Source organism: Ammospiza nelsoni, chromosome 9 (genome assembly GCF_027579445.1).
Source record: "Ammospiza nelsoni isolate bAmmNel1 chromosome 9, bAmmNel1.pri, whole genome shotgun sequence".
NCBI lineage: Eukaryota > Metazoa > Chordata > Aves > Passeriformes > Passerellidae > Ammospiza > Ammospiza nelsoni.
In genome coordinates, this window is record NC_080641.1 from 7,658,487 (window position 1) to 7,685,213 (window position 26,727).

Here is a 26,727-nt window from a genome sequence, read left to right on the forward strand (position 1 = left end):
CCTGGCTGCCAAATCCTCCAGAGCCAGGGGTGTTTCTGGAGTGTGATTCCTCTGATACCAGCAGAAGCAGGTGATGCTCACTACAGAAGCACGTCCTGATGGCAGCCAGCATCTGCATGGCCTGTGTGACATCCTGCTGCCCACCATCCTCTTTGCTCCGTTCCTGCCTCTCTGATAACACCAAGCATCACATCCCCATGGAAGGGCATCGTGAGCAAACACTCAGCTCAAAGGCTCAAGAGTGGCACATTCCCACTTTCCCTCCCACCCCTAAAAAGAAAACAGGCACACAGATATTTGCATGGATTACAAAGTGTATGGCACCCATGAAGTTTTGTTTTTTTTTCCCTCTCCTTGCAAACAAATCCCAATTTTCCATTGCTCTTGGATCCTTTTTGGGTTGGCCAACCTTGCAGCAGGCACCAGGCATGAACTGAGCATCATTCTCTAGCAGAGGAGTCGAAATCTGGGCAAAGTGCTCTGTGCCTTTGACTCTCAAAACAAACAAATGGAAACCACAGCAAATGGGAAGGAAGAGGGGAAAGGGAAGGGAATGACCCATGAATTTCTCTGGATTGCACTGACACAAAGGGAAAATAAAATTCACACAGAGCACACTCTTGCAGGTGATCCAGACACTGTCATGTGAGCAATCAAAAGAGATAACCACAACAAAAGGAAAATCAAAGGATAAAAAATCTAGCCAAAACAACCCCCAAAATGGCATGAGCTAGGACATCTCAGAAATGCTGTGGTTTGTCTATTAGGATCACTCATGCTTTCAGCCCCAGTGAAATAAAATCATTACACAATAACTTCTCTATTACTCTTTTTCTCTCCCCAAAGTGCAAGCAATCCCAGCCATGGTTTGTGGACCACTTTTCTGGTTTTGTGTTTACCATCCATGCATATAACCCCCACCACAGCACCACCAGTCACAAGGTATAATCACATCCTTTTTTCCAACAAGAAACAGAACATGGAAGGGGAAGAGTGAAAAAAAGAGAAAATAGGGAGAAGAAAGCAAAGAAAATAAAGTACCCCCCCAAAAAATCCACCAAACAAAACCCATTTCCCTTTTTCGTTTTTTTTTTTTTTTTTAAGACCACAAAAGTGAGCAAACCAGACCCAGAGAATAAAAGCTGAAACAACCAAAAGGAGAAAACAAGAGAAAGTATGAGGGAGAACAAACAAAAGCCCAAACACTGACAACCCAAAATACAAGAAAAATCAAAACTAACCAGCTGAATTGGGAGTTGAGGGTGAGTTAGCCTGGCTTCCATGGGCTGACACGTTGGTAGCCGTGACAGCTGTTTTGGCAGCATAAATATTGGCTTCCTCTTGAAATTTACCTATGTTCTTCTTGTACCGGATTCTCTTATTTCCAAACCAGTTTGATACCTAGAGTGAGTTCAAGAGAAGACAAGGACAAGTTAAGGTTTCAGCTCTGCCAAGTGCACACCTGGGTGAGGAAGGTGGATTAGCTCAGGTTAAACAGTGCAGATTCTTTCCCCCCTCAGTTTTCCAAGCACCTTCCACTCGTGCGTGCCACACAAATATCAGGAAATGTGATGGGAGCCCCTTGGGAGCACTGGGTTTGTGTGGGTGTAGCTGGTTCTGCTATAGATGAGATGATCCACAGGAACCACTAGGCCCACCCCACAAAAACCTTAAGATGGATTCAAAAAATCACAACAAAGTCAATTGACCCCAAAGTTGCACAATTTGAGAACAGGTGTGTGTAATTTTTATTTGCCTCCTCCTCAGTTATCCCTTTGATGGGATAGATGCCCTGATTGATCAGAGAATCAAATGGGGACTGGCTGACACAAAGAATTGCCTCAGCATCAGCAAAACTCTCTTTTTATCCATCTGAGGGGAATCAGGGCACAAAGCCAGAAGTGGATGCTCTTCATCCAACTGAGCTTGGCTTTGCAAGATTTAGCATGAGCCAGGAACTTCAGGGGAAGGATGCAGAAGGAGCACAGGACTTGTCCTAAAACCTAACTCTGGTCTCAGGAAAAGAAGTGTGTGCCTTGGGAAGGGCTGGAAGACATTTCCACTGTGTTTGCCCAGAGACATGCTGATGACATTCCTGTTCATTTCTGGGCACTATCTCACACTGAACTATTTCAGACATGGGAAAGATTCAACCCTACAGCTTGAGAAGCAGCTCTCAGCTTCTTCAACAGCACTGAACACAGAGAATCAGGGTAATGCCTTCCTATGTGCAGGTCTCTAAGCAGAAGACAACTTCCAGCCACTACTGACTTTCTTTCAGAGAGCTCATCAGGATAAAGGGAATGGGCAAATGAGGAGGATGCTGCAGCTCTCCTGAAAGGTTCCAACACTCCCAGGATTGCTTGGAGCTGCAATTTTGAGCTAGCAAGACCAACCCCTTCAGTGAGATTCCAAGGGTATTCTCCCTTTGCTTGCTGGTGAGCAAGTACATCAGTGCTCCCTCTTCCAAATAAACTGAGCAAGAGCTAAAGACACAGAACACAATAATGGATGCTCATCCTTTGAAGCCCATGATTTCTTCCTTATCTTAGGGGAAGCTTGGGTTTGGTGTTGATAACTGAAACCCATAAGCTTTTATTCCTATGCTGCTTTCTATCTGCAGTGCTTATCAGAGCATCCAGCAGCTTCCACACAGAAGTGGCTTCATACACCAATTTAATGGCTACTGAGCTACAGGTGTCCAACCCTGCAGAGCAGGACAGAGAAAATACACCCTGCAGAGACTCAGATCAGCACCCAGCCCAGATCTGGGAGTGAACATTTTGATGGCACCACCAGGAGCTGGTGCTGTTGGCAAAGAGCTGCATTCCACCTCTTGGTCCAGCTTTGTCACTAGTGACAATGTGCTCCATCATGATCTTCCCACATGGACATCTCCTCATGACTGCTCTTCCCATCCTGGGTGAACTCTGAGCACCACGGGGCAGGAGGTTGGAATATCCATCCACCACAACCTATCTGCATTCCAAAATCTGTGAAGCACCTGCCTAATCTGCTCAGACTCCGAGTTCAGATCAACCCTGCTCAGGACTAGCACACATTCATTCATGGGACCTGTGCTCCCACTTAGTCTCAGCAAAACCAGACCTGGATGTGTGCTTGTTTCTGCCTTACTTGGATGAAGAAGGGAGGCAGGTCCTGGAGACAGGCACAAAGCAGCCTTGATACAGCAGGCTCAAAACCCCCTCCTAAGTGCAGCACTTCTCCTGGGCATTTTGTCTTTGCAAAGAAGTTGTAAGTGTGAACAGATAAATTAGAAGTGAGAGGGGAAGCACTGGGACAGCTGGAGCTTTCCTTAAGCCAATATGTGCTGTCTCCTGTAGGTAACTCTGGGAAGAAGCAACGTTTGGGTCTTGCAGCCCAGGGGAGGCAACTGGAGTCACTCAGCAGGCACTCAGCACGGTGATGACACCTTCCCCTGGATGCTGCTGCTCCTGCTGAAGGCAGACACGCTCCCACAAGGACACCAGATGCTGCTGCTGCTGTCTGCAGTTTACTCAAGTGACGAGCAGGCACGTGCCTGGGGCTGGGAAGCAGCCCAAGGCAGGGAATGCCACGGGAGCCCAGAGGGGCTGCTAAGCTCATGTGAGGACAAGCCTACCACAGGCCACAGAAACTGGTTCTCAATCACACAGCCTGCTCCAAAAAGGAGAGGAAATAAAGAAGGGCAATGTATGGCTGAATGTTTCAAGGGCTGGCTGTGCTACTCACAGATCACAGCAGCTCCCAGGTCAAAGCTACAGACTCCAGGAACTATGTGGCTTCCTTGAACATATGGAAAGAATTCATGTTGTTGTTCTGAGGGATGTGCAAGTCAGGGAGATGTCATGATCTGCACCACAAGGGTAATGACTGAGAGAAATGACCCTGAGAAATCCCACCCTCCCTGAGCACAAACTGTACCTGCTGCACCCAGATCCTTCCCACTGTGACTTGTCCATTCTATCTTATCAAGCAAAACCTGCACAACTCTTCCTGATGCTTTTAATTCCCTGAATAAAGGACTTTCAGATCAAACAAGCTCTTCTTGCAGGCCAGGCCAGCACTAATTCCTTGAGGAGACTTTGCCCCTCTGGGTGCTGCCACATCATTTCTGGGTTGTCACACCTTGGCTGCACACACAGCTCCATGGAGCCTTCATACCTCCTAAATCCACCCTCAGACTTTCCTTTTCCATCCATGGCTTCAATCTGCAAGTGCCATCTGCACTCCCACCCACTCTCACTAACCTGCACTAAACTGATTTAATGATTAAATGCTCAACACTGGGCATGGCTGACTGGTCTGAGGTCTGGGATTCCCTTGCCCATGCTGAGGTTTCCCACTGGTGCAGGCTTTGAGCTCTCTCACCTGTGAGACTGTGATGCCACATTTCTTGGCTAGCTCTTCTTTGGCTTCCTCACTGGGATAAGGGTTGCTGAGATGGGAATAGAAATACTCATTCAGGATTTCCGTGGCTTGCTTGTTGAAGTTTCGTCTCTTCCGCCTTCACGTGAAGAAAGAGTGGGAAACAGAAGGAAAAGGAAAGAGAATGAGCACCAGGGATGCAAAAATAGAACGCAATTTTAGATACTCTTGAGTTTCCCACTTTCCTCCCTTCCCTCTGTGCTTGCATGGAGGGCAAGAACCGTGGCCAGAAGGTTCTGATTTGCTCCTTGCTGGTCACAGCTCTCTCAGCACCTCTCAAAGCCAGCAAGTCTCCATCTCAAATTCATCACTGTGTCCTCCAGCTCACAGCACAGTCTGAAAGCTGGCATGCAGCTCCTCCACCTGGGAAGGTGACTCCTGACACCTGGCTGTCGTGACCACAGACAGTGCTGCTCTGCAAAGCTCTGTGCTGAGGAAGCAGAGCTGGATATATCCTTGGGGAAGTTATTCCATTCACACCTAGGCATTATTATCTGTCTGCCATCTCTTGTACCCCTGGTGTGGCTGCCTCTCCTCTCCATAGCAAGCTATAGCCCAAGCTGCAGTCTGCACCTAACCAGCTTGGGAAATGAAATAATTTTACAGCAAATTGAAAATCTGGGACAATAAAAACAGTGGGAAAAGAATGGGAATCTAGGGGGGACGGGAGGATAAACTTTCATCCCTAACTGAAGTGCATGTTTTCACCACAGAGGCTTGTTGCAATGTGCCACAGGATTTCCCTCTGCCACAGCAAAACCAGGATGTGCAATTCTCAGGGTACAGCTGGGAGCCTCACCCATGAGTGTTTTGAATTGCAGTCCCCTCCCCTGCTGAGCCACAGACCACTAAGAGATAAAGAATTCACAGAATTCCCAGAATGACCGGGTTGGAAGAGACCTTCAAGATCATCGAGTCCAACCCATGCCCTAACACCTTAACTAGACCATGGCAAAAAAGAAGGCAAAAACCCCTCTGGCTCAATGTCCCAGACTGCAAGGCAAGATGTATTCTGTTACCATCTGTATGGCACTTGTCTTCTATTAAGTGGGCAGTTTTCCTTATCTCTTCCACACCCACTCCTCCCTCTGGAGTGGGGGGAACATCTGCTGATAACAGCTATTGAATGTCACTGCATGGCTGATAAGAACTACAGCATCCCATTGGGGGATGTGAGCCAGAGGGAGGAGCCAAGCATTGCTACCTGGATACAATCTGAGGTTTCAAGCATTGCTACCCAGATATAATCCAGAGGTTTTGAGACACCAGCACGGCTTCTCCACTGGATTCCCCAGAGGAACAGAAGCTGTCTCTTCTTCCACTGGATCTTCAGAGAAAGAATCCATCCTTCTCTACAGATCCCTGCTCCAGCAGAACCACCCCTGACACTGCAGGAGGGCTGCAGCCACAATTCCAATGGGACTGCCACCAACACCCTGACCCACAGGGTGTCAGGTTGGGTTCTGACTCTGTCAGTGTTGTTCTAGTGTACTGCAGTGTTTATTTTATCCTTTTATTTTCTTCCCTAGTGAAGAACTGTTATTTCCTGCTCCCATATTTTTTGCCTGAGAGCCCCTTAATTTAAAATTTATAGCAATTCGGAGGGAGAGGGGTTTTACATTCTCCATTTCAGGGGAGGCTCCTGCCTTCCTTAGCAGACTCCTCTCTTTCCAAACTAAGACACTCAAGACACAGCTCTTCAGCTGGGCCTTCATTTTACTCCAGAACCAAACCTGGGCAACAAACCTCCCAGCTGGAGGTCTGTGTACAAATCATGAATGGGATGGGGCTGCTGTGGAACGTGCCTTGAGCTGTTTGATTTTCCAGCATCAGTCTCATTCCGTGGTTATTACAATGGGAAGATGCCAGCAGCTCACATCCCAGGCAGCAGAATAAGAACTCAATGTTACAACTTACTTTATAAGTTTTTTGACCAATCACACAAAGCAAAAGCACATTGACAGTAGTTCATTCCAACCACTATAAGCACACTTTGGTTAAACAATGCTTGCTTATTTTGAATACAACACCTGCTTGTAAGCCTTAAAACACAATGCACAGAGCTCCATTATTAATGTTAGAACTTCCTAATATCTCTCTAGATATACTTTTCTGTAGCTTAGGGAGTTATTCTAGCCAAGCGTTAATACACAGACCATTGTTCTATTTGTCCTTGCTTTTCTACTTTTTAAATAATTTTCCTGCTGACCTATCTCATGGCTACTGCTTAGCTCCAATCCAGCTCTGCTGTCTTTGAGGCCAGCTTTCCCAAACCCCTCTGATTTTATGGATTCCCACCCCAAAGGGCACTGCAGGAAGGTCTGGTGGTGTTGTGGGCTCACCGTGCGTCCAGGAACCGCGAGCGCAGGATCATGACGGCCTCGCACGTGCTCTGCTTCAGCTGCATCTGGATGGAGCTGAACTTGCGGTGGATGATGCTCACCATGCGCTCGATCTCCTTGGGCGAGATGGGCCGGGTCCGGCTCTGCTCGCGCAGCAGGTTCATCACGTGCGTGGTGAACTCGTTGCACGCCTGGCACGGCAGGAAAAGCAAAAGAAACCCCAGGATGGGAAGGTCATTCGGTGGTGTTGAGCACGGGGCAGAGGCAGCGTGGCTGCAGGAGGAGATGGGAGCGCAAGCTGTGGAAATTTAGGGCACTGGGAATATTTCTCTGTCTGCTCTGGGGTGTCTTGACCCCCAGGGGAGTGTCGCAGACATCTTTCATGGAAAATCCTTTCCTTAGGATTTTTCCTTCTGAGAAGCTGAGAGACCTCAGGAACAAAATGTAAACATTGATTATCTGCTGCTGTGGAATGCAACAGGTGCATCTGTGATTGCCCCATGTTAAATGTTTGTAATTAATGGCCAATCACAGTCAGCTGGCTCAGATAGAGAGTCTGAGCCACAAGCCTTTGTTATCATTCTTTCTTTTTCTATTCTTAGCTAGCCTTCTCATGAAATCCTTTCTTCTATTCTTTTAGTATAGTTTTAATATAATATATATAATAAAATAATAAATCAAGCCTTCTGAAACACGGAGTCAGATCCTCGTTTCTTCCCTCATCCTAAGACCCCTGTGAACACTGTCACAGGGGAGCACTGACTTTGACCCTCATTCATGGAGAAAGTTTCCCAGACTTCAAGATAGACTGGAATCTACAAAAGTGTGAAATAGATTATAGAGAGCAGTGCAGGTGTGTCACTGGGTGAGAAATTTAGGGTTTGGGGTTTTTAGTGTGCTGTGGATGGCAGCAGATGGAGGGCACAGGGTGTCATCCTGGGCTTCTTCTTTATGCTTCTTTCTTCTTCTTCATGGGTTTGGGTGGCATTTTGTAATTGGGCAGAAAAGTCCCCATTGTGGGCTCTGTGGGATCACTTGTTGGGTTAAAAGCGAAAATAATCTAAGTGTGAGTTCTTAATTGGATAATAGTTTAGTCTTAGGAGACCTTGTAACAAGAGATTGTTGGCCATTTTGTGCCTTCTAATGAAAAGCTTCCCAACTCACAATAATGAGACTGTTTTACTGATAAAAAATAATAAACACAAATTACTATCTCAAAAGTACATTCAATCCAAACCCAGAAAAACCAACAACTGATAGCCCCACACAGGCCTTGCTGGCTGGAGCTTTCCAGAGCAGGCTCAGTGCAAGAACGTGCTGAGCTCAGGGGATGATGCCTTAGGATTTTAGCTTTTGTATTTTTCAGATCCTGTACTGCATCCGTGTATAACTCTGAACTCCATACAGTGTTAGTTAACTCTCTTCACATTTTGGTCAGACAAAACAATTCCTGAGGCCTGAAACTCAAGGACACCTCACTGCCTCAGGCCCCAAAAAGTATAAACAAAAGTGAATTGGGAGGATAGCAAACTGTGGGCATCTGACTTCATCACCTGAAGCTGTAATTGGAGAAGTAACCCCTGATATGCAAACAAACTAAACTTTTATGTGTCTGAGAAACTCATAAAATTATTCAATTTGGGTGTAAGCCCCTTGGGGAGGCTCTGTACCTGAAGGCCCTCCATTAAATATATCACTTTTATCCTTTTAACTTCATCTGCCCTCTGTTTCTAGCTAAGCCTGAAATAGGCATCAGGGAGAGAGAAATCTCTCTGGTCTGCCCAGCGCAGGGGGTGAGAGACTCTCAACAAACGTGCTGGGAGAGACAGGAGCTGATTTCTTTGCTCCCAAGGGGATCATGCATGGAGCTGGGGCAGATGAAGCCCTAGGATTCATAAAAAGCATGAAGATGTGCCAGCCACTGTTTTCCTGGTGGAGCTATAGATTTACCTGAGGAGGACCATGTACCTTTCACCCACTGTCCCTCCTCCTACAGCCCCACCACGTGTCCTGCAGAGCCCCTTGTGCTTCACAGCAGCAGCTCCCAGAGAGACACAGCCCTGCTCCGTGCTCTTGGCACATCAGGCAAGGAGTAAATAAGGATAATAATTAAAGCCTGAGTGAGGCAGGAGCCCTGACAAACAAGGGCAAGCAGGTAACAATCCCAATTATTCTGCTGCTGGCACAGCACTGTCTGGCTGCTCCTGCTGTCCCCACGCTGTGCCGTGAGGACAGGGCACAGAGAGGAGCCAGAGGACAAGGAGGGGGGATTTTGAGGATTTTGAGATCAAGGCCACTTCAATTCCCTCTCCCTCATCCCCATGAGCACCCCCCTGGCATGATGGGATCCTCTGATTCCCAGCACCAAGCCCCAAAAAACAGTGGACAGTGATGGCTGGAGAAGCCTTTGGTGCTCCTGAGGTGTGGGTGGTTGCTCTGGGGACAGTGTCTGCATCTCCCACACCATGATGGGGAAAAAGGGGCTGACAGGGGCAAGAAACACTGGATTTGTGGATTGGTGACATGGCCTTGACCTGCTGTGTCTTACCCCACCCTTCCAAGGTGAATTCCCACCATGGCTCAGACCCAACAAGGAGACACCCCCAAGGCCAGCTCCAGCTGCTGACTCCCATCTCCAGGATGAGTGCTGGCTATCAGAGCTCTCAGACACCCCAGCTATTTCAGCTCATCTCCTCTTGTCATGAAAGAAAGAGCATTAAGGGCAAAATCACCACTGATTGCTGTGCTGACCCAGCAGCAGCCAGGGGCTGAGCTTCCAACAGCTGGATTGGAGAGAGTGGGAAGGAGGTGGAAAAACCTGAGCCCTGGTGGTGCAGGAATGTGGGAGATGGTACCAGAGATGGTACCAGAGATGGTACCAGAGATGGTGGACCAGCAGAACCACTCAGTGGCAAAACCAAACTCCTTCAGTGGGTTGTGAGAAGGAAAGATGTGGCCCATCCCACCCTCTGGGCCTGGCTAAAGGCTTCTCTCTCCTGCACCCAAAGAGGTGACGCCTTCTTGCTCACATCCATAAACCATAACCTTGGGGTAGAAACCACAAGGGCAAGGTGTACAGTGGCCAAGAGAGGTCTGCAAAACATCTGGAAGCACTTGAAAGCAACTGGTTTTGAGCACTGACCTGCAAAGTTCTTCATGAAATTGTCAGTGTTACCAATAGCTGTGCTCATAATCCAAGCAGTTTTTCTTTTTTTAACAGTAATTTACCACAAGAAAAAAGATTTTTTTTCCCCTGGAAAGAGAGCTTTTCAAGGAGAAAATATATTCAAGGAAGATTCTGATTCAAGTCTTGCTAGGACAGCTGTCATCACTGAGGCCAGCATATCAGAGAGGCCTTTTCCTTCAGAGGGCCAATTCTGGGTAAGATATCAGGGGAGGAGTGAAAAGTGAAAATCCAAGGGGCAACCCAAACTGTGGCCACAGCTCTCTTCACAGAGAGCAGCAGGCACAACTTCTCAATGATTTTTCCTGGGAAAGGCAGTGAGATCCTCAGAGAAGAGAAAACAATTCTTATCTCTATTCACTACTCCTGTTGCTTTGCACACGTGGAATGTGTTATGGAGATTATTTACCCAAAGTGATTTGTTCATTGGACACCAGTGAAGTTTGTTTTGATTCCTTGGCCAACTGGGTCAAAGCTGTCTCCTGGCTGTCTCAGACAGTCACAGGTTTTTCTTTAGTATCTCTTTAGAGATACTATACTATTCTATACTATACTAGAGATACTATACTACTCTTTAGTATAGTATCTCTTAGTATAGTATTAGTGTAATATAGTATAGATTATTAAAACAATTGTTCAGTCTTCTGAATCACGGAGTCAGAACACATTATTCCCTACATTGGGGTCACCCTGGATCAACACCCATCCCAGAATAAAACCCCAACCCTGCCAACCCTACAGAAACCATGTTCTCACTCCAACACCCAGAGCTTCCTAACAACAGATGTCAGCAGCGACCCAGGCCGTGCAGACCCACTCTGTGCCCCCAGCAGCCCCACCACGAAGGAGCCTGTTACCTGCTCGTACTTCTCCAGCTCCGTGTGGTAGATCTGTCTGATCTGGGACAGTTTGGCTCTGTAGTCCGAGTGCTCCACCGAGTTGTCGGAGCCGGCTCCTCCGGACGCGGCAGCGGCGGCAGCAGCGGCGGCCGAGCCCCCTCCCTTCTCGGGGCCTGCCACCCCCTCTGCCAGCAGCATGTTGTCTAACCTCATCAGCTGCGGGTCCGTGGGCTCCTCCTCCTGCGCCCCCCGGATGCTCAGCACTGCAGGAGACACAATGGGGACAGGAAAAGCTTGAATCACACCTGGGTTTTAATTCCTCGTCCCAAGCTGGACTGACCCCGCCAGCAGGGGTTTTGTCCCTTCCCAACACGTTCCCCAACAGGTTCCCCGTTGGAGAAGATGGAACAGGAAACCCTTACAAATATGATTGTCTGGCAAAAGATTTTGAGAATATAGAAACTATAAGTGAGATTGAAATGAAAGCAATATTTGAGATGCCTCAGTTACTGAACAACTGGAAAACAATGGTGTGGCCAGCTGAAGGTAATCCCCGTTTGATGAAACAACACCCTCTGCTTGCAGACAGCTCCAAGGGTCAGAGCAGACCCTACAGCTTGGCAGAAGGGGCCCAAAGAGGAGTTTTTAGGGTTTAAAATGTAACACGGTATGGTAATGTAGTGATTCTTATAGGCTGTAGGTAAATGCTATAGGATTTATATCTTGTACTAGATTGGTTAGTGAGAAATAGAATATTCAGCACAGAAGATGGTTTATGGTATTGTAACGGGAACCTCACTCTCTTACCCTTTTACTCTCTTACCCTTTTACTCTCTAACCCTCTCATCCCCTCTATCTCTCTCTTCTCTCGAGCCTGCTCCGAGCTGTGGCTGGCAGCTCCCAGCAGGGCCCTGTGCCCAGGCCCTTTGCAATAAACCACAAGTTCCACGACCTGGCTGCAGAGATCTCTGGTGTTCATCCATCCCGACCATCCTGTCCGCCCTGATGCTCCTACAGTTCCCCAAAAGGTTCCCCAACAGGAATCCTGATGCTCCACGTACTCAGCACCAAGCCTGGCATCACTCATCACTACTTGGCACTCCAGCTCCCTGCTCCTCTCCCTGCTCCTTCCCCTCCTTCCTGCAGGACAGAAGTAGGGCAGAGCTGGCAGTGAGCTCACCACAGAGCTAGCCCACAGAGCCACACTTTCTGCTGGAACAAGCAGCAAAACTCCCAGCAACAGCAACCAAAAAATCCCAATAAATGTACCCATGCTTGCTGCCAGAAGCGATAGGGACCATATCCAGATTCAAGCATGAGATGGGAATTTGGAAGGGAAGTCTGTAGCCCTGATTCCATCTTGCTCAGGGGTTCTCTCATGTCACCCAATATGTCATTTACATCAATCCCTGGTGGCAGAGAAAGATGCACAGAGCCCAGGGCAGCTGTGCCTTGGCTTCCACATCCTGAAATATGGACTGTGGAGAGGGCTTGAAGTCCATGCTTTTAGCCATGCACCGGAAACATGTGAAAACATGTATGAAATAAAATTTACTCCTGGAAAAATGTCTTTTCTTTAAGAATCCAGTCATTCCAGTGATGCTGAGAAAAGGAGCAATGATGAATTAATCCTCCCAAAATGACTTTTTAAAAAAAAGAATCATCCTCCCATCTTTTGCTCCCTGTCTAAATTACTGTTCCAAGTAAAGTTATCCTGTGAGGGCTTTCCTGGAAAAACAACCCAACAGCTTGGGATGTCCCATGTCTGAAAAATGGAGGTGCCCTATGTGCTCCCCCTGTGTCCCCCTCCAATGTCTGTGTTTGAAAACAGAATAATAACGTGAGATTTCCACATGTACAGTTGCATAACAAACAACATAAATAAAACAAATCCTTGATGAGTGAATAAAAAAGGGCATTTCCTAAGGGAAAGCAATGGTATTTCCCCATCTCATCTGGCACAGGGGCTCTGAGCACACACACCCCACAAGCACACACTCATTGCACATCCAGAGCTGGGAAATGCTGTGTGGATTTTGATAAAGCCATGCCTGCTGACACCTGAGATGAATTTGACTCCCTCCCAATCCATGGCACAAACAAGAACAAGTGATTATTCCTGTCATTTAAAATAAAAAAGTAGGGGAAGATCTGTTAGCAACATGAAATAAAATCACAGCAGCTAAAAAACCCCATCAACCACCAGGTATGGTCTTCCCAGCTCTGCAATAAGTTAAAGATACAGCTATTATCAGTATAAAATTGTAGTAAAAGACCCTGTTGAGAGGTTTGGTTAAGACTAAAAAGAGCTTTTCTAAAAAGCCTTAAAGCCTACTGAAATTACTATTTTCAGGACATTTCACTCATTCATTTAATTTCATTTTATTCATACAGTTGGACCAGTTACAGTAATACATACATTCATGCATTTACTGGCATTTTTGGTGATTAAAATATGCACCGTCAACAAAGGTGGGAAGGTGGGCAGAAAAAAAGCCTAAGAACAGTAAAACTGGAACTAAAAATAAATAATTCTACGCTAGGGAGGATCATTTCTATATGGAGGAATGAGGGCAGAGTGCCAAATCTGAAGCTGAGCCCTCAGGAGACAGGACCAGCATCTCCCCCCACCACAGGAGGCTTCCCATGGCACCCAGCCATGATAAATAGATCCAAGGGGAGAGGACAGATTTCATCAAGAAAATGGTTTGGGGTCTATGGTCCATAAACTGAAATATGAGGCAAAAGTAGCCAAATCCCTTAAAAAGAGAAGAGGAAAAGTGACAGGATGCAGCAGGGAGAGAGACTTGCCACGAAAATAAAGAGAATAAATTCCTATTCTTCCAGGACAAAAAAATAAAATAAAAATCAGTCAATTAAAGCACATCAAAAGCCTAAATACAAAAAGAGAGCAACACAGGTTAAAAATAAAAAAAAAAAAAATCAAAAACCACCTCAAATAAACAAATCAAAAGCAGAGTTGCCAAAACAGGCACATCTGGATTTCAAAAGGGAAATATTTTTAGATTAAAAAATCTCAGGAATCATTGACCTGACAGGTAGGCACGAGTGATTAATTAGTTCATGTTTAGAGAGCTGCTTCCTGATGAAAAGTGCTGTGTATTCCTGGTTGCTTTATTGCTGTGCCACACACACAGAGCAGCACCCAGTGCCGGAGACGTGTCCCCCACAGCCTGGGCTTGGCTGCTCACTCACAATAAAGCCTGGGAGTAAATAAATGGAAAGGCCAAGGTGTCTAAGCAGGACTGATGCTGCTTATTTACCCCTGAAAGGCTGTGCTCAGCCGAGGAGAAGACAAAATGATTATTTAAAAGCTCCTTTTTTATCTTCCCAGTGCTGGACCCACGGCTCCTGCCAGGATGCCTGGGATCCTTGGAAGCTCCCAGCCTCCAAACTGCTCCCTGTGATGGGATGAGGAGTTTGGGATGGGTTTGGCAGCACCCAATCTATAGTGCCCAGGCAGCTGGTGGCAAAAGAACCCTGCTCTCCTACCAAATTAAATCAGAATAAATGAAGCAGAAGGGTCCTCAGTGGTCCAAGGGGCTATAGGCATGTAGGCACCCAGCATCCTCAGGACCCCCATTTGCTGGTCCTGATTAAAGAAAATGGGGGAAAAAGGAAGAACAAAAAGAGAGGTAGCGATTGGCAGCCGGGGGGGAGGAGAATTCCTGCAAGACTTTCTGTCCTTGGCTGATTTCCTGCTGGCTTGGCAGCTTCTGGAGCTGTGGTGCTTGCCACTAGATGGTGCTCAGCCCTCACCCAGGTCCCCTGCTGATCAAAATGCGTTTTTAGATGTAAATATATACACTCAACAACAACAAAAAAATTTAAAAAGGTATAGATACACATAGATATACGTGTGTTTTATATATATATGGGTGTGTTTTAAAAACAAACCCAAGGCACATGCCCTGTCCCCCAGCTGGAATGTGGCTGTCACAGCATCACCATCTCTGGTGGCAGCAGCAGGAGCACCTGGGGACCATGGAGCCACCAGCCTATGGTCCAGGCATGGTCACCACCAGGGTCACAGAGACCCATTCCAGCAGCTGGAAAATGGCTCCCAGCTCCCACACTTGCTCCTTCTCCCCTCTTGAGGAAGGGATCCCAGCCCCAGGGTTCAGAGGACATCCCTGGGCTGGCTCTGTGGTGTGGCTGCAGCGCAGGACGTGGCAAGTGGTGGCAGGATTGACCTCAGAGAAGCAGGTGAGGGGACAAAGGCAAAAGCAGCTCCTTGGCTCTGTGCCTGTCCTGAGATTCAGGGACACAGGATGGAAGGTGCCTTGGGCCACCAGAGCTTCCAGATGCTCCAAGATGCTTCCCACAACGTCTCCAAGGAGCATTTGCAAAGCAGCCAGCTCCATCTCACATGAGCTGAGCAGACAGCACCCCACATGTCCCCACAGCTGGGCACTGTGCCTGGTGTCCCCTCAGGTCACACAATCTGAGGTACAGCCAGGGCAGGGCAGGAGCACTTGGCAGTCACCTTTGGAACAGACACCACTCTGGGGATGGCCTGGGGCTGTGAATCACCTAAGAAATCCACAAAGGAGGGCACCAGACTCCTCTGGTATCCATGACACTATGCCCTACCTTATTTACTTCATTTTTCTGGAGCATTTTTCCAGAGGAATCTGAAAAGCACAGGAGCTGAGCACACAGTCATCTTCTCTTCTCCAAGGCCACACCAAAACACTTCCACTTAGCAACTCTTTCCTCTCCAGCCCTTCCAAACCCTCCAAATTAGAGATGTGCAGGCAACAGAGACAGAACTATGTGACAAAGGCAATTAAACATGCTGGGGGTGATGGCAGAAGCTAAGCAGGAAACTGTGGCTTAGCAGTGACAAAAGCAAAGGACCTTCCAGCGCATCTTTCTTCTAGAAAGGGCAATTTATCCTGGTGGCCAGTGTCTTCAAGCTGAGGAGATGTGGGAAGCAGGGCCAGACTCCATACAGCCCCTCACAAGACGGTGTGTGGTGACACAAGATGCCGACCCAGGTTGGGATGATGAAGGAATCGCTCCCCCAGAGCCAGCTTGGTTCTCTGCTGACTTCAGCGCTCAAAAGCACAGTCCTGCAGAATGTCTGTGACTGCCTGGTTAGGATTCTCTCTGACCTTATCACACTCTACAACTCCCTGAAAGGTGCCTGTGCTCAGCTGGGGCTGGGCTCTTTCTCCAGGCAGCACTGACACAACCAGAGCACACAGCCTCAAGCTGCACTAAGGGAAATACAGGTTGGATATTAGGATAAAGTTTTTCACAGAAAGGGTGATAAAGCTCTGGAATGGCTGCCCAGGGAGGTGGTGGAGTCCCCACGCCTGGGTGTGTTTAACAAAGCCTGGATGCGGCACTCGGTGCCAGGGTTTAGTTGAAGTGTTGGGGCTGGGTTGGACTCGATGCCCTTGGAGGTCCCTTCCAACCCAGTGATTCTGGGAATTCTGTGTGAATTCTGACGACACAAGCTGGCAGCTCCTCTGCAGCCCCATTTGCTGACACCACCAGCCAGGGGCTGGAGCTGGTGGCTGGGCACTCACACAAACCCTCCCTACAGAGGAACCTGCTGGGTGATTTCCATGAGCTCAGGACGAGCGCTCGCCCTCCCGCCCCAGCTCAGCTGCTTCTGCATGGTTTTATCCTGGTTCTTTCTGCCCATTCCCAACTTGCTGAATTGCCTTTCCAGGGGGACATTTTAAAGGAGAAGGAGATTTCAAGTAAATGATTGCAACTTATCGAAAATAATGTGCTACTTAGCATCGGAGACAAGCATCCTGGCAGGCAGGAATGGGAAGCGGTGCCGGAGCAGATGGGAGTAATTACTTTGTGATTTTCAGAAGGGTTTTCTTTTCCTGCCTCCACTGTGCCTAAAATGTACAGGGAGGCGGGAACAACCCACCCAACAAGGGAGTTTTGGGAGAGGAGGACAGGTAATTCCTCTTGTCAGGCTGTGAGGGGGCCTTGGGTGTCCCTTTCTCATGGGGAAACCAGAGATGTCCATGCTGGTGGAGCACTTCTGGCTGCTCTCTGTCCTCTCACACGGCCTCAAGTGGGTGAGATGCCTGCTCCCCCTTCACCAAGGCACTCATCTGCCCCAACAACACCCAACCCAGGCACCAAGGTGAACCCAAATCCTTTCCTGGAGCAGCGGCTGCCCCTGAGGGTGGTACAGACAAGGAGGACGTGGCATTTCTCCCTGGGAACCCCAAAATTCCTGCACACACCCACACAGCAAACAGCCTGGCTTTGAAACACACCTGGGACATCAGCTCTCTCCAGCTTTTTGGGATTTAGGATCAGCAACATTTGTTTGGGGAGACCCAGCTTTAGGACTCATACAAGCTCACTGGAAAATGTTGGTTTTTTTAAACATATTTTTAACAGCTGCAGGTCTAAACAAAAGCCAGCAAACACAGGGACAGCTGTGATGCCAGCAATGCCTCTCCTAACAAAACCAGTAACTAAGCACCTCACTTTAAGCCCATCTCAACATTCCCTTGAGCCTGAGACTACATTTGTGAATGCTGAGGATCAGAGGACTGAACCTGGGACAAGAATACTCCCACTGCCTCATATTTGAGGACAATTGCACATTCAAGGACTGCATCTTCCTTATGTGTAGTTGTAACCAAGTCAGGAGAACTGTGGTTTGCTTCCTTGGCTGATCCATGATGCCACAGGCTTGAGCTGCTCTTCCCAAACTTTCTCTGTGCAGAGAACTTGCCAGACTCCATGCACCTATCTAAATGTCGCAGACATCTTTTATGAAAAATCTTTTCTTTAGGACTTTTCCTCCTGAGAAGCTGGGAGGCCTCAGGAACAAAATGTAAACATTGATTATCTGCTGCTGTCGAATGCAACAGGTGCATCTGTGATTGCCCCATGTTGGATATTTGTAATTAATGGCCAATCACAGTCAGCTGGCTCAGACAGAGAGCCCAGCCACAAACCTTTGTTATCATTCTTTGCTATTCTATTCTTTGCTAGCTTCTGATGAAATCCTTTCTTCTATTCTTTTAGTATAGTTTTACTGTAATATATATCATAAAATAATAAATCAGCCTTCTGAAACATGGAGTCAGATCCTCATCTCTTCCCTCAACCTGAGACCTCTATGAACACCTGAACTCTTGGGTTTTTCTCCTATCCAAGGGTACTTGCAGCCTACTTTCTTCTGAAACAGCCAATCCCCCACAGCAAGGAAAATCCAGAGTCTTGGATCCTACCACAGAATCCTGGAATGGTTTAGGTTGGAAAAGGCCTTAAAGATCATCTCATTCCAACCCCCTGCTAAATATCCAGTGCTCAGAAGAAATGAACTCCCAGAGCTTTGTGGAGGTTACTGAAGCACCCCTGGCTGGATCTTCACCCTGCCAGCTCCATGGGACACAACAGAAATCCCTTCTTGGCAAAGCACACAGCGTCCACCTTCAGTGGGAATCACAGTCTGTAACAAAGGTGGAGCACTTCAACGTCAAATAATCACAGGAGTTTTAAACCCTGGTTGAATGTATTCACCATGTTTAATAAAGCCACTGAGAAAGTCAAGGTCAAAGTGCAATTACCTATTTCCAACATAAACAGAAGCTGGAATTTCTAAATACACAGATACACACCCTTCTGGGGAGCAGGAATTAAGAGAAGCTCATGGATTTTTTTTTCCTTACAATTGGCATTAAAGCTCCCCTCCTCACTTCAACCTTTCCAAAACTTACAAATGGATGAACAGATTTTTGCTCAAATTTTCCAAAACCGGCTGCCGTGAGATGAGGCATGGAAAAATTCAGCTGGCAAAACTGCTTTTTGTGCATCTACTTATTTATTTCCCAGCAAAAGGAGGAACTCTGTGAAACCAATGGGCCATTTCTGCCACCAATTTTCACTGCGTAAAGAAATAAAATGAACCAAAAATCCCAGCAACAAATCAAGAGAGCGGCTTGTACCCATAAGCACTGCAAAGCCACCCTGGATCACTGTAAACCCATTCTTTTCCCAACACAGGAGCGTGCTTCAGGGCTCTTTGGAAACAAAGCAGAGATGCTTTTGAAGGTGGAGAAGGGTTCCTGCAGTCCATATAACTGTGGTAAGATACTCCCACAGAGACAGGAGCAAGCCACACCAGTTCAGAGTAATGGTCCATGCAGCCCTAGAGGTCAGCTCCAGCCATGGCCAACCAGCCCAAGGCCAACCACAGAAGCATCAGATGCTCAGGGCAGCAGCACCTCGCCCAGATCCCTCCCACCCACCTCCAGTTTGGAAACTTGCATCACAACTCAGATTCAGATCAATCAAAAATGCTTCCTGAATCAAAAATGAAATCTCCTCCCACTTCACTTTATCAATTTCCCCTCTCTCTCTTTCTTGTTTAAATAAAAATTTGGGTCGATTTCAAACCGATTAAACTGCTTTAAAAATGTAACTTTGAAAAACAGTAACTCCCCATCTTTCTGGGGTGGAAGTGTCCAAATTATTTGCTGAATCCAACATTAAAAAAAAAAAAAAAAAAGCTGCATTTCCCTCAAAGCTTAACTTTGGGGTGTAGAGAACGGGAGAAGGGAATTTATCACATGCCAAAAAGTTTCTCAGCTCCCAGCAGCAGCTCTCCATCACTTCAGGAGGGTGCAGCTTGGATGTGCCACGGAAGCTGCAGAACAGAGACACTTATTTCATAGTGCTGGCAAAGAATCTGCACCAGTTTTCTCCTAACCCCATCCCAAATGCCAAATGAGCTGCCACAGTGAGAGAGGATCTGGCAGCAAAATGATCAAAAGATCTGGAAAATTATTACTAACATATTCTGTGGAAAAAATTATTTCCCCCCCAAAGTGGACAATGATCTAAAATAGCCGAAAAAATAAAGCAAAATGTTGCTGTGATTACTGAAAACCAGATTCTCTGTGAAATGTGACTCTGTGGGGAAGCTGAATGAACACAGATGAGTTCATCTTTCCAGCCTTTCCCTGTATCCTGCTCCTGCTGACCAGTTTAGCCCAGGGTATGGAAATATCTGACCCCAGCCCCACACACTCAGTTATTGGTATGGATGACTGTGGTTCAAAATTAGGTATTTTCTGTTTTTCTCCTGGCAGTCCTGATACCAAAATCCATGTTTCCTCATGGATGCTTTGCTGCAGGCTGGTGGGATAGGGCAGCAAGACTCCCAGTCTGGAATTTTCAAAGCTGATATTTGGGGACAGGTAGCACTTTCTGCACCACACACAGATGGCTGAGCAGAGCCTTCAGCAGCAGAGAGCAGGCTGGAAGTGCTTCCACACATTAAAGACAAGGCAACCGGAGCCTAAACACCCCACAAGTGGACAAACCACTTCCTCCCCTCCCACTCACAGCAGCTTCATGTCCCACAAAGCACAAACCCTCACAACTCCACCTAATTAAGCTCATCTGCTTCCCACAGTAACATACTGCAAATAACCCATCACCCCAGAGCCAAACTGGGCTCAGGGGGCTCAATGTGTCTCACTGGCACACTCTGTCCCTGGAAGAGCACAGATAAATTCTGGCCTCCTCCCCAGCCCTGTGAGCACCTCACAAACCCCAGGCCAGGCTCGGGGGCTGAGCAAGCAGGCTGATGATGCTGGGGAGATGCCTGGAGCAATCCCACACTGATCTCACAAAGCAGTTCTCCCTTTCCTAAGCAGGGCAGGGTCAGCAGGCTGCAGCCACAGCCCTGGATCAGATCAATCCCTTATCTGCAAGGGCAAACCCAGCACATCCCAAACTCTCCAGCTGCACTGACCACACTGTAAGGGACAGATGGTGCATGGCCACCTCCACCCAGCCTCCTCCACCCCACCTCCAGCTGCTCAGAGCAGCCAGCATGGCAGGAGTTGAAGGAAAGCAGAGTGAGATTCACCCCTGCTCTGCTGCTGGACCTGCTTTGAACAGAAGATGAGACCCAGCTCACTGACCACAGGCTGGCCTGGCTCAGGGGAGCAGCACAAACCATGGAGAAAAGCTTCATCCCTCCAAGACAGCCTGTGCCAGGATTTCACCTTTCCCTGGTGGAGTTTGGAGATGGATCTGAGTCCCCCCAGCAGCACCAAGAGAACAAATGGTCACTGAGGGACAGAGCAAACCATTGTCCTCACTCAAGGAAATGAGGAGGACCTGGTGCTGGAGCAGCATGGACCTAGGGCTGCCTAAACCCTGCAGGAACAAATCAGCAAACAAATGATGGGATTGCTCCCAGGTCAGGTCCAGCCATAAACCCCCTCCTCTGAAGGCAGCGTTGGGCTGGGATCTGCGAGGTGCTTTGCATATGAATTCTCCCCGCTGAAAAGAAACGGGTTCTTTGAATGAGCTGAATCTGTTAATGAGAAGCTGGGGCCTCCAGAGCTCCTCTGAGGACAAGGGTCCCACTTCAACCGCCCCAGGCAAAGCCCTGAAACCTGAGAACAAACAAAGAGAGGTTTTCTCCCAGAAGGAAGCTGCCCTTCCAGCCTGCTCCCCTCTGCAAAGGTCATCTTCCCTGGACACACTGTCTGCAAAAGGCTGCTGGATGCACATAGTGGCTGGGGCATGAAAGTCCTAAGTGGAAAGAATGGCAGAAACCCAGGTGGAAAAGCTGAGTTTCAGATTCCCTCCTCCTGCAATCCTACAAAAGAGATGACCCATGAGACTCCATCCAAGGAAAGAGAGACTCTCATCCTGGAGCTCAGAGATGGCAACATCCCACCCAAGTCTCAGGTTTGCTGAATACTCTGAAGGTACCTGCTGCCCATTTCACCTCCAGGAGTGCTGCCACTCTGCTGCCAAGCTGATTGCCTTGCCATGGGCTACATTCAGGCTTTTGTGCAATATTGGAAAGAGCTTCCAGGTATTGGAGCCAAGGCATTGTATGGAATACACACTTCCCTCCCTTTCTCTCTCCCAAAGTGGGCAGCACAGAACCACAACAGACATCTTCACAAAAGCTGGGGACACACAGGGAACTGCTCCCACTGCCAAGGGACCTGCCCACCTCCCACTCACAGACACATTTTCTGCCCAGAACACCTTCCTATCTCCAGCAGCAACCTTCTGATGATCACAGGAGCTGAGTGTGGCCCTTGCCACTCTTTTGCTCATGCTTGAAGGATGTGGCTGCAGGAGCAGTGTATCCTCAGGGGTTTTTTGGTGTATGAGAACAAGAGGGGAACAAAGGAGAAGGGAGAAGCAACTATTAAGGAAGGATTCTTCACCCACTGTAAAACCTCAGGGATGGGTTTTGTAGTAGGAAACCTATGGCCCTGGACAAGGGGAGATGGCAAGCATTGTTGAGTATGAGTGGATCAGAAGTGCTACCCTGGGTCACAGTGTCCTCTGAGGTTCAGCCATGGCCCAGGGTCTCTGCCTTGTGGCTCCTGGACCCTGGTAGGCAGGGTTTCCTGTTCCAGAAGCATTAAAAACCATCTCCCACACATGCACCTCTTGCCAGCCATGGCAGCAGGCAATTCAAAAGCCATCTCCACAAAAAATGTGAAAATAAGTTACACACCTATGAAGACAGGTCAAGTGCAAAGCAAGAGAAGCAACCACAACCAAAGCCATCGGAAATCCCACCCCAACTCCTGCTGCATCCATTTACATGCAACATATTCACCACTGGACAATTTCAGGCACCCACTTTCAGTGTTACAGATGACACCAAGATGACAGGACCAGACCCAGCTTCCCTGCAGCCTGTATTCATGTCACCCCTGGGGTGGTTTTGAAGTAGCACAGCTCTCCAGCACTACACATTCCTTTTAACTCCTTGCAGACCTCCCTTACACACAAGGTGGAGTCACCATCCCTGGAGGTATTTAGAAGACAGGCAGATGTGGCTCTTAGGGGCAGGGTTTTGTGGTGGAGCTGGCAGTGCTGGGTTAACAGATGGACTCCATGATCCTCAACGTCTTTTCCAACCTCAATGATTCTACGATTCTGGGGTCTTTCTCTCCATGCCATACACAGATCCCACCAAAACCTATCTGAACGCTCCCTTTCCATTTACTTGCTTTCCAAGCTTATCCCACCCACACCACCACACTGCCCAAACCTAGACACTCCACCAAGCTCCCGGGGATGAGATGCCATCCTGAACCCAACTCTGCTGCGATCCAGTGATGGCAGCAAACAAAGGAGCACATTTTCTGCACGATGCTCGGTCCCTCTGACCTGCTGAGCCTGGCATTGGACCCGCTCCTCGGGCGTGCCAGACAAAGCCCGGCTCTTTGAGAGGCAACAGCCGCTCAGCAGCGTTTTAGGGCCAGAAAACAGCTCTGAACGTTCAGTTCCTTCTTTAAATAGAGGCCCCTTCTGTAAACGATCTGTTTGGACAGGAGGGAGAGCGCTGCGAGTCCAAGCGCTTGTGAAATAGGATCGGCTGCCTTCGCTCCCGCTCCACTCAAAACATGTGGGGGGAAGAAAGAAAGAAACAAACCCAGAACTGGCAAGGCAAGGCAAGGCAAGGCAGGAGGAGAGAGCCCCCACACGTCCGTGCGGCTGGGAGGGTGCGAGACGCCAGGAAAAGTGGGGAAAAAAATTTAAAAACGATCAATTAGTGGCATTTCTGTTCCGAGGCGCCTGCGTGTGTTTAATTATATTCCATGCAAGAGGCTGTTGACACAGATTTCCGTGCTGTGGGGCGGTGGTGTAACGGGATCCAGCTCTGCCTTCAACCTCGGACAACCCCGCTCAGCGCTCCACCAGCGACCCACCCATTCCCACGGGCACGGGGGGACTCACACCTAGCCCCACCAGAGAGACACACGGACACGCAGCTCCCCCTGCTCCTGCGGGAGAGGCCCCGCCAGAACCAGCGAGGACATTAAAAAGGGAGAAAAAAAAAAAACCAAGAAAAAAGAAAAAAAAAAAAAAATCTTTGCCCAACTCCGTCTGCGTCCCAGATCAAAGATCATCTCCAGCGAGGCCATCTGGTCCTTGTAAATGTAAAACCAAATTGAAAGCCCTGCCCTCACCTCCTCCGACTCCCTCAGCAATATTGCTTTTACCGGCCAGGATGGCCAAGGAGCTCGCAAAAGGCATCTGCATGTAATAGAGAGCCCCCGTGCAGCTGGGCTGGAGCCTTCCAACCCCCCTTTCTGTTAATCACCAAGCAGAGGTAAATGTTTTCTTTGGATCTCTAGGGGCCCTTTTATTCCTAGGGCCTTTGGGAAGAGTCCATGGCAGCAACCCTGGGATGGAGGAGGGCTGTTCTGCATCCCCACTGCTTCTCTGTGGCTGCAGACCAGGCTGCTGACCCCATCAACAGGGACACACTGGGAGGGAAGACTGCCCTACCACCCTAAAAGCCACGCACAACCCTTCTTGCCCAGCCTAAGCAGGCTTCTCCTACCACGACTCCCAGCCGGGGATGCAAAGGGGGATGCAGAGCCTGGTAAATAAACAGCTAGAAAGAGGATTGAACTAAGCACTTCCAAAAAGGGGAAGTCTGAGCCAAAAATTCCTTGTGAAAAACCCCACCACTGCCAATCCCAGTACTCCAAGCTTGACTTGAAAGGCAAGCGGGATCCGCTATCGGAGAAGAAAGCTACACCGGAGACGTCGCGGGCAAAGAAGAGGCAGCTTGAGGAATTCTTACCCATCAAGCTTTATTGTGTTATTCCAACTAAGCACAGACAAAAAGACAAATCTCAGCTCCCTACTTTCATTTATAATTGAACCCAGTCCAGAAGGATGGAGCAAGTACCATCTGTAATGCAGAGTGCATTAGCAGCCGGCAGAATGAAATATTCAAATTACTGTAGGCTACCTCGCATTTCAATGACAGGGTTACAAAAACCTGACTTGTAAGTGGAGATTGGACTGGAAGAACAGAAAGTTTGTTTCTCCAGTGCATGAATTAACCTAACAAAATGTTACTTTCAGGGAAAAAAAAGCATTTGCATGGGTAATTCTGCAACATATCCCAACGGGCACACGAGAAAAAACAATATTATTCCATTTCACTATCCTAATTGATATGTTGTCCAGGGAGATGAAAAAACTCCTGCTAGAAAGGGCAAGGCTTTTCCTCTAGGCTGAACACACTGAATAAATAGACTTAGGTGTGCACAGCACCTACCAGCAGGTACAGGACACAAGGACAGCAGGAATGTGCATCCCTGGGCTGTGCCAGTGCAATACCTGCACGGGCTGCAGCCTTTTGATGTGTTGCACCATCTGAGTATGCAAATCACCCCTTGATTTTGGTGCTTGTGCCTGTGCTGGGATCCATTGATATCGTTAATCAGGGCTGCCGAAAAGCCTGACACAGTAAGTGGCTGTAGCCCCTAGCAGTAGTCAAGATAGAGTGACAGGCTCCATTTAAGATGTCACAGCATATAATAAAGTGTAAAACTATACTTAAAATAAACGAGATAGAAACAATAAAGTTGACTCTGGGTTTGAACTTTCTGGGAGAGCGGCAGAGAGATGTGACACACACGTGTGTGCAAGCAAGCAGGCATGGGCCTGGGGAGGCTGGAGGGGACGGTGCCCACCAGCCTGCTGCCCAGGTGACAGCAAGGAGAGCTGTCCCAAAGGATCCCAGCAACCCTAACACGACATCCAGTCTGCATATGGGACATCTCTGGCATTTCTGGATATGGATGTAAAGAAGGAGGAGGAGGAGGAAGACAAGGAGTGATCTGTCAGGCCATGATGGGCATGTGACTCCATCAAGGAGAACACTGAAGGACTGAGCTTTGCTTCCAGCTGCTCTCCAGGGAAGAAAGTATTTACCCACCTCAATGGAGATTGGGATAAGCCAGTCCAAATCCCTCCTCCATCCTGGGCACCCAGGGAGCATCACCAGCTCCTGGCCATGCTCCCAGGATGTGCCTTCCTCTCTAACCCTGGATGGTAATGTCAGCATGGGATGGAGGAGCAGCACTGCCCTCAGCATCTCCGTCTTGGGCTTGGCCACGTGCCCCAGGACCAGGAGCTACAGCAGATGCTGGCAGGATAAGGATCAGTCCCATGCAAGGTGGCATTGAGGGGGGGATACTACAAAAAAAAAAAAAACATAACTTCTCTGCACCCCAAAACCTCGTGCGTGCCTGGCAGCAGCTCTCGGTGCTGAGACAAACCAGTCGCTCTCTGTCCTGCTAAGCAGTTAAATTAGAGAGTATTCAATTAATAACAGCTGAATATTCTGTCACATTTAGGAAGATGTATGGTAAGACAAGCGAGTTGTGATGTCTGTGACAGAAATGATAAAAGTTCTCCCGACACAGCCTGGCAGATACTTGGCTGCAGGAACCGCCTGCTCTCATGGACTCCAACGTCAGCACAGACACCAGGCCCAGCGCCTCCTTCCAAGGAGAGATGCTCCAAACTGCAGGGCAGAGCTGCTGCCAAAACGGCTCGGGGCAGCTCCCTCCCACCCTCCTTCTGCAATCCATCCATCCGATGCAGGGACAGGACCCTGCAGAAGACCTTGACCAAGAAAGGTCCGAGGCAGCGCCCGCCAGCTGCCACGTGGCAAGCAGCACTCAGCAAAGCTCAAACCCTCCCATGCTGCCCAAAGATCACCCTGCCATGCTCTTCCCAAGCTGCCTCAGTTTACCCTTCTGCCAAAGGAACCATGAATATACCCCACGCTAGCAGGGAGCAGGGCAGTGCTGGCATCACACCATGACCATGGACAAGCAGCTGCTGTCCAGTAGGACATCCTGCACTTAATTAATGGCCAGGGGGCACACACAAGGAGCAGAGCTTTTGAGGCTGCCTCCTTTTTTCCTGGGGGGTTGTTTTTCACCGGTGTTGTTTGCGAACACAGTTTTGTTGCTAAGAAACTATCTTCATTTTGCTCGGAGAGCAAAGACAAAGCAACCGTCAAAATAACACCCTATTTTGACAGTAGCCAGATCGTAACCATAAATGATCCATTTTCCCTGCTCTCCTGTATGCTCATTAGTGTGATCTAAAT

At 48.4% G+C, this 26,727-nt stretch overlaps 1 protein-coding gene across 2 annotated transcripts in view; it reads right to left on the minus strand.

Annotated features, from left to right (window-relative positions):
• The window catches only part of PBX1 (PBX homeobox 1), a 132,366-nt gene that overhangs the window by 19,646 nt on the left and 85,993 nt on the right, over nt 1–26,727 (minus strand). For both annotated transcript variants that reach the window (XM_059477723.1, XM_059477722.1), the window contains exons 3-6: nt 10,812–11,056; nt 6,771–6,961; nt 4,372–4,507; nt 1,242–1,401 (exon numbers count right to left, since the gene is read on the minus strand). In XM_059477723.1, coding sequence (XP_059333706.1) covers nt 1,242–1,401; nt 4,372–4,507; nt 6,771–6,961; nt 10,812–11,056 — 732 coding nt within the window. The remainder of the gene's footprint in view (nt 1–1,241; nt 1,402–4,371; nt 4,508–6,770; nt 6,962–10,811; nt 11,057–26,727) is intronic.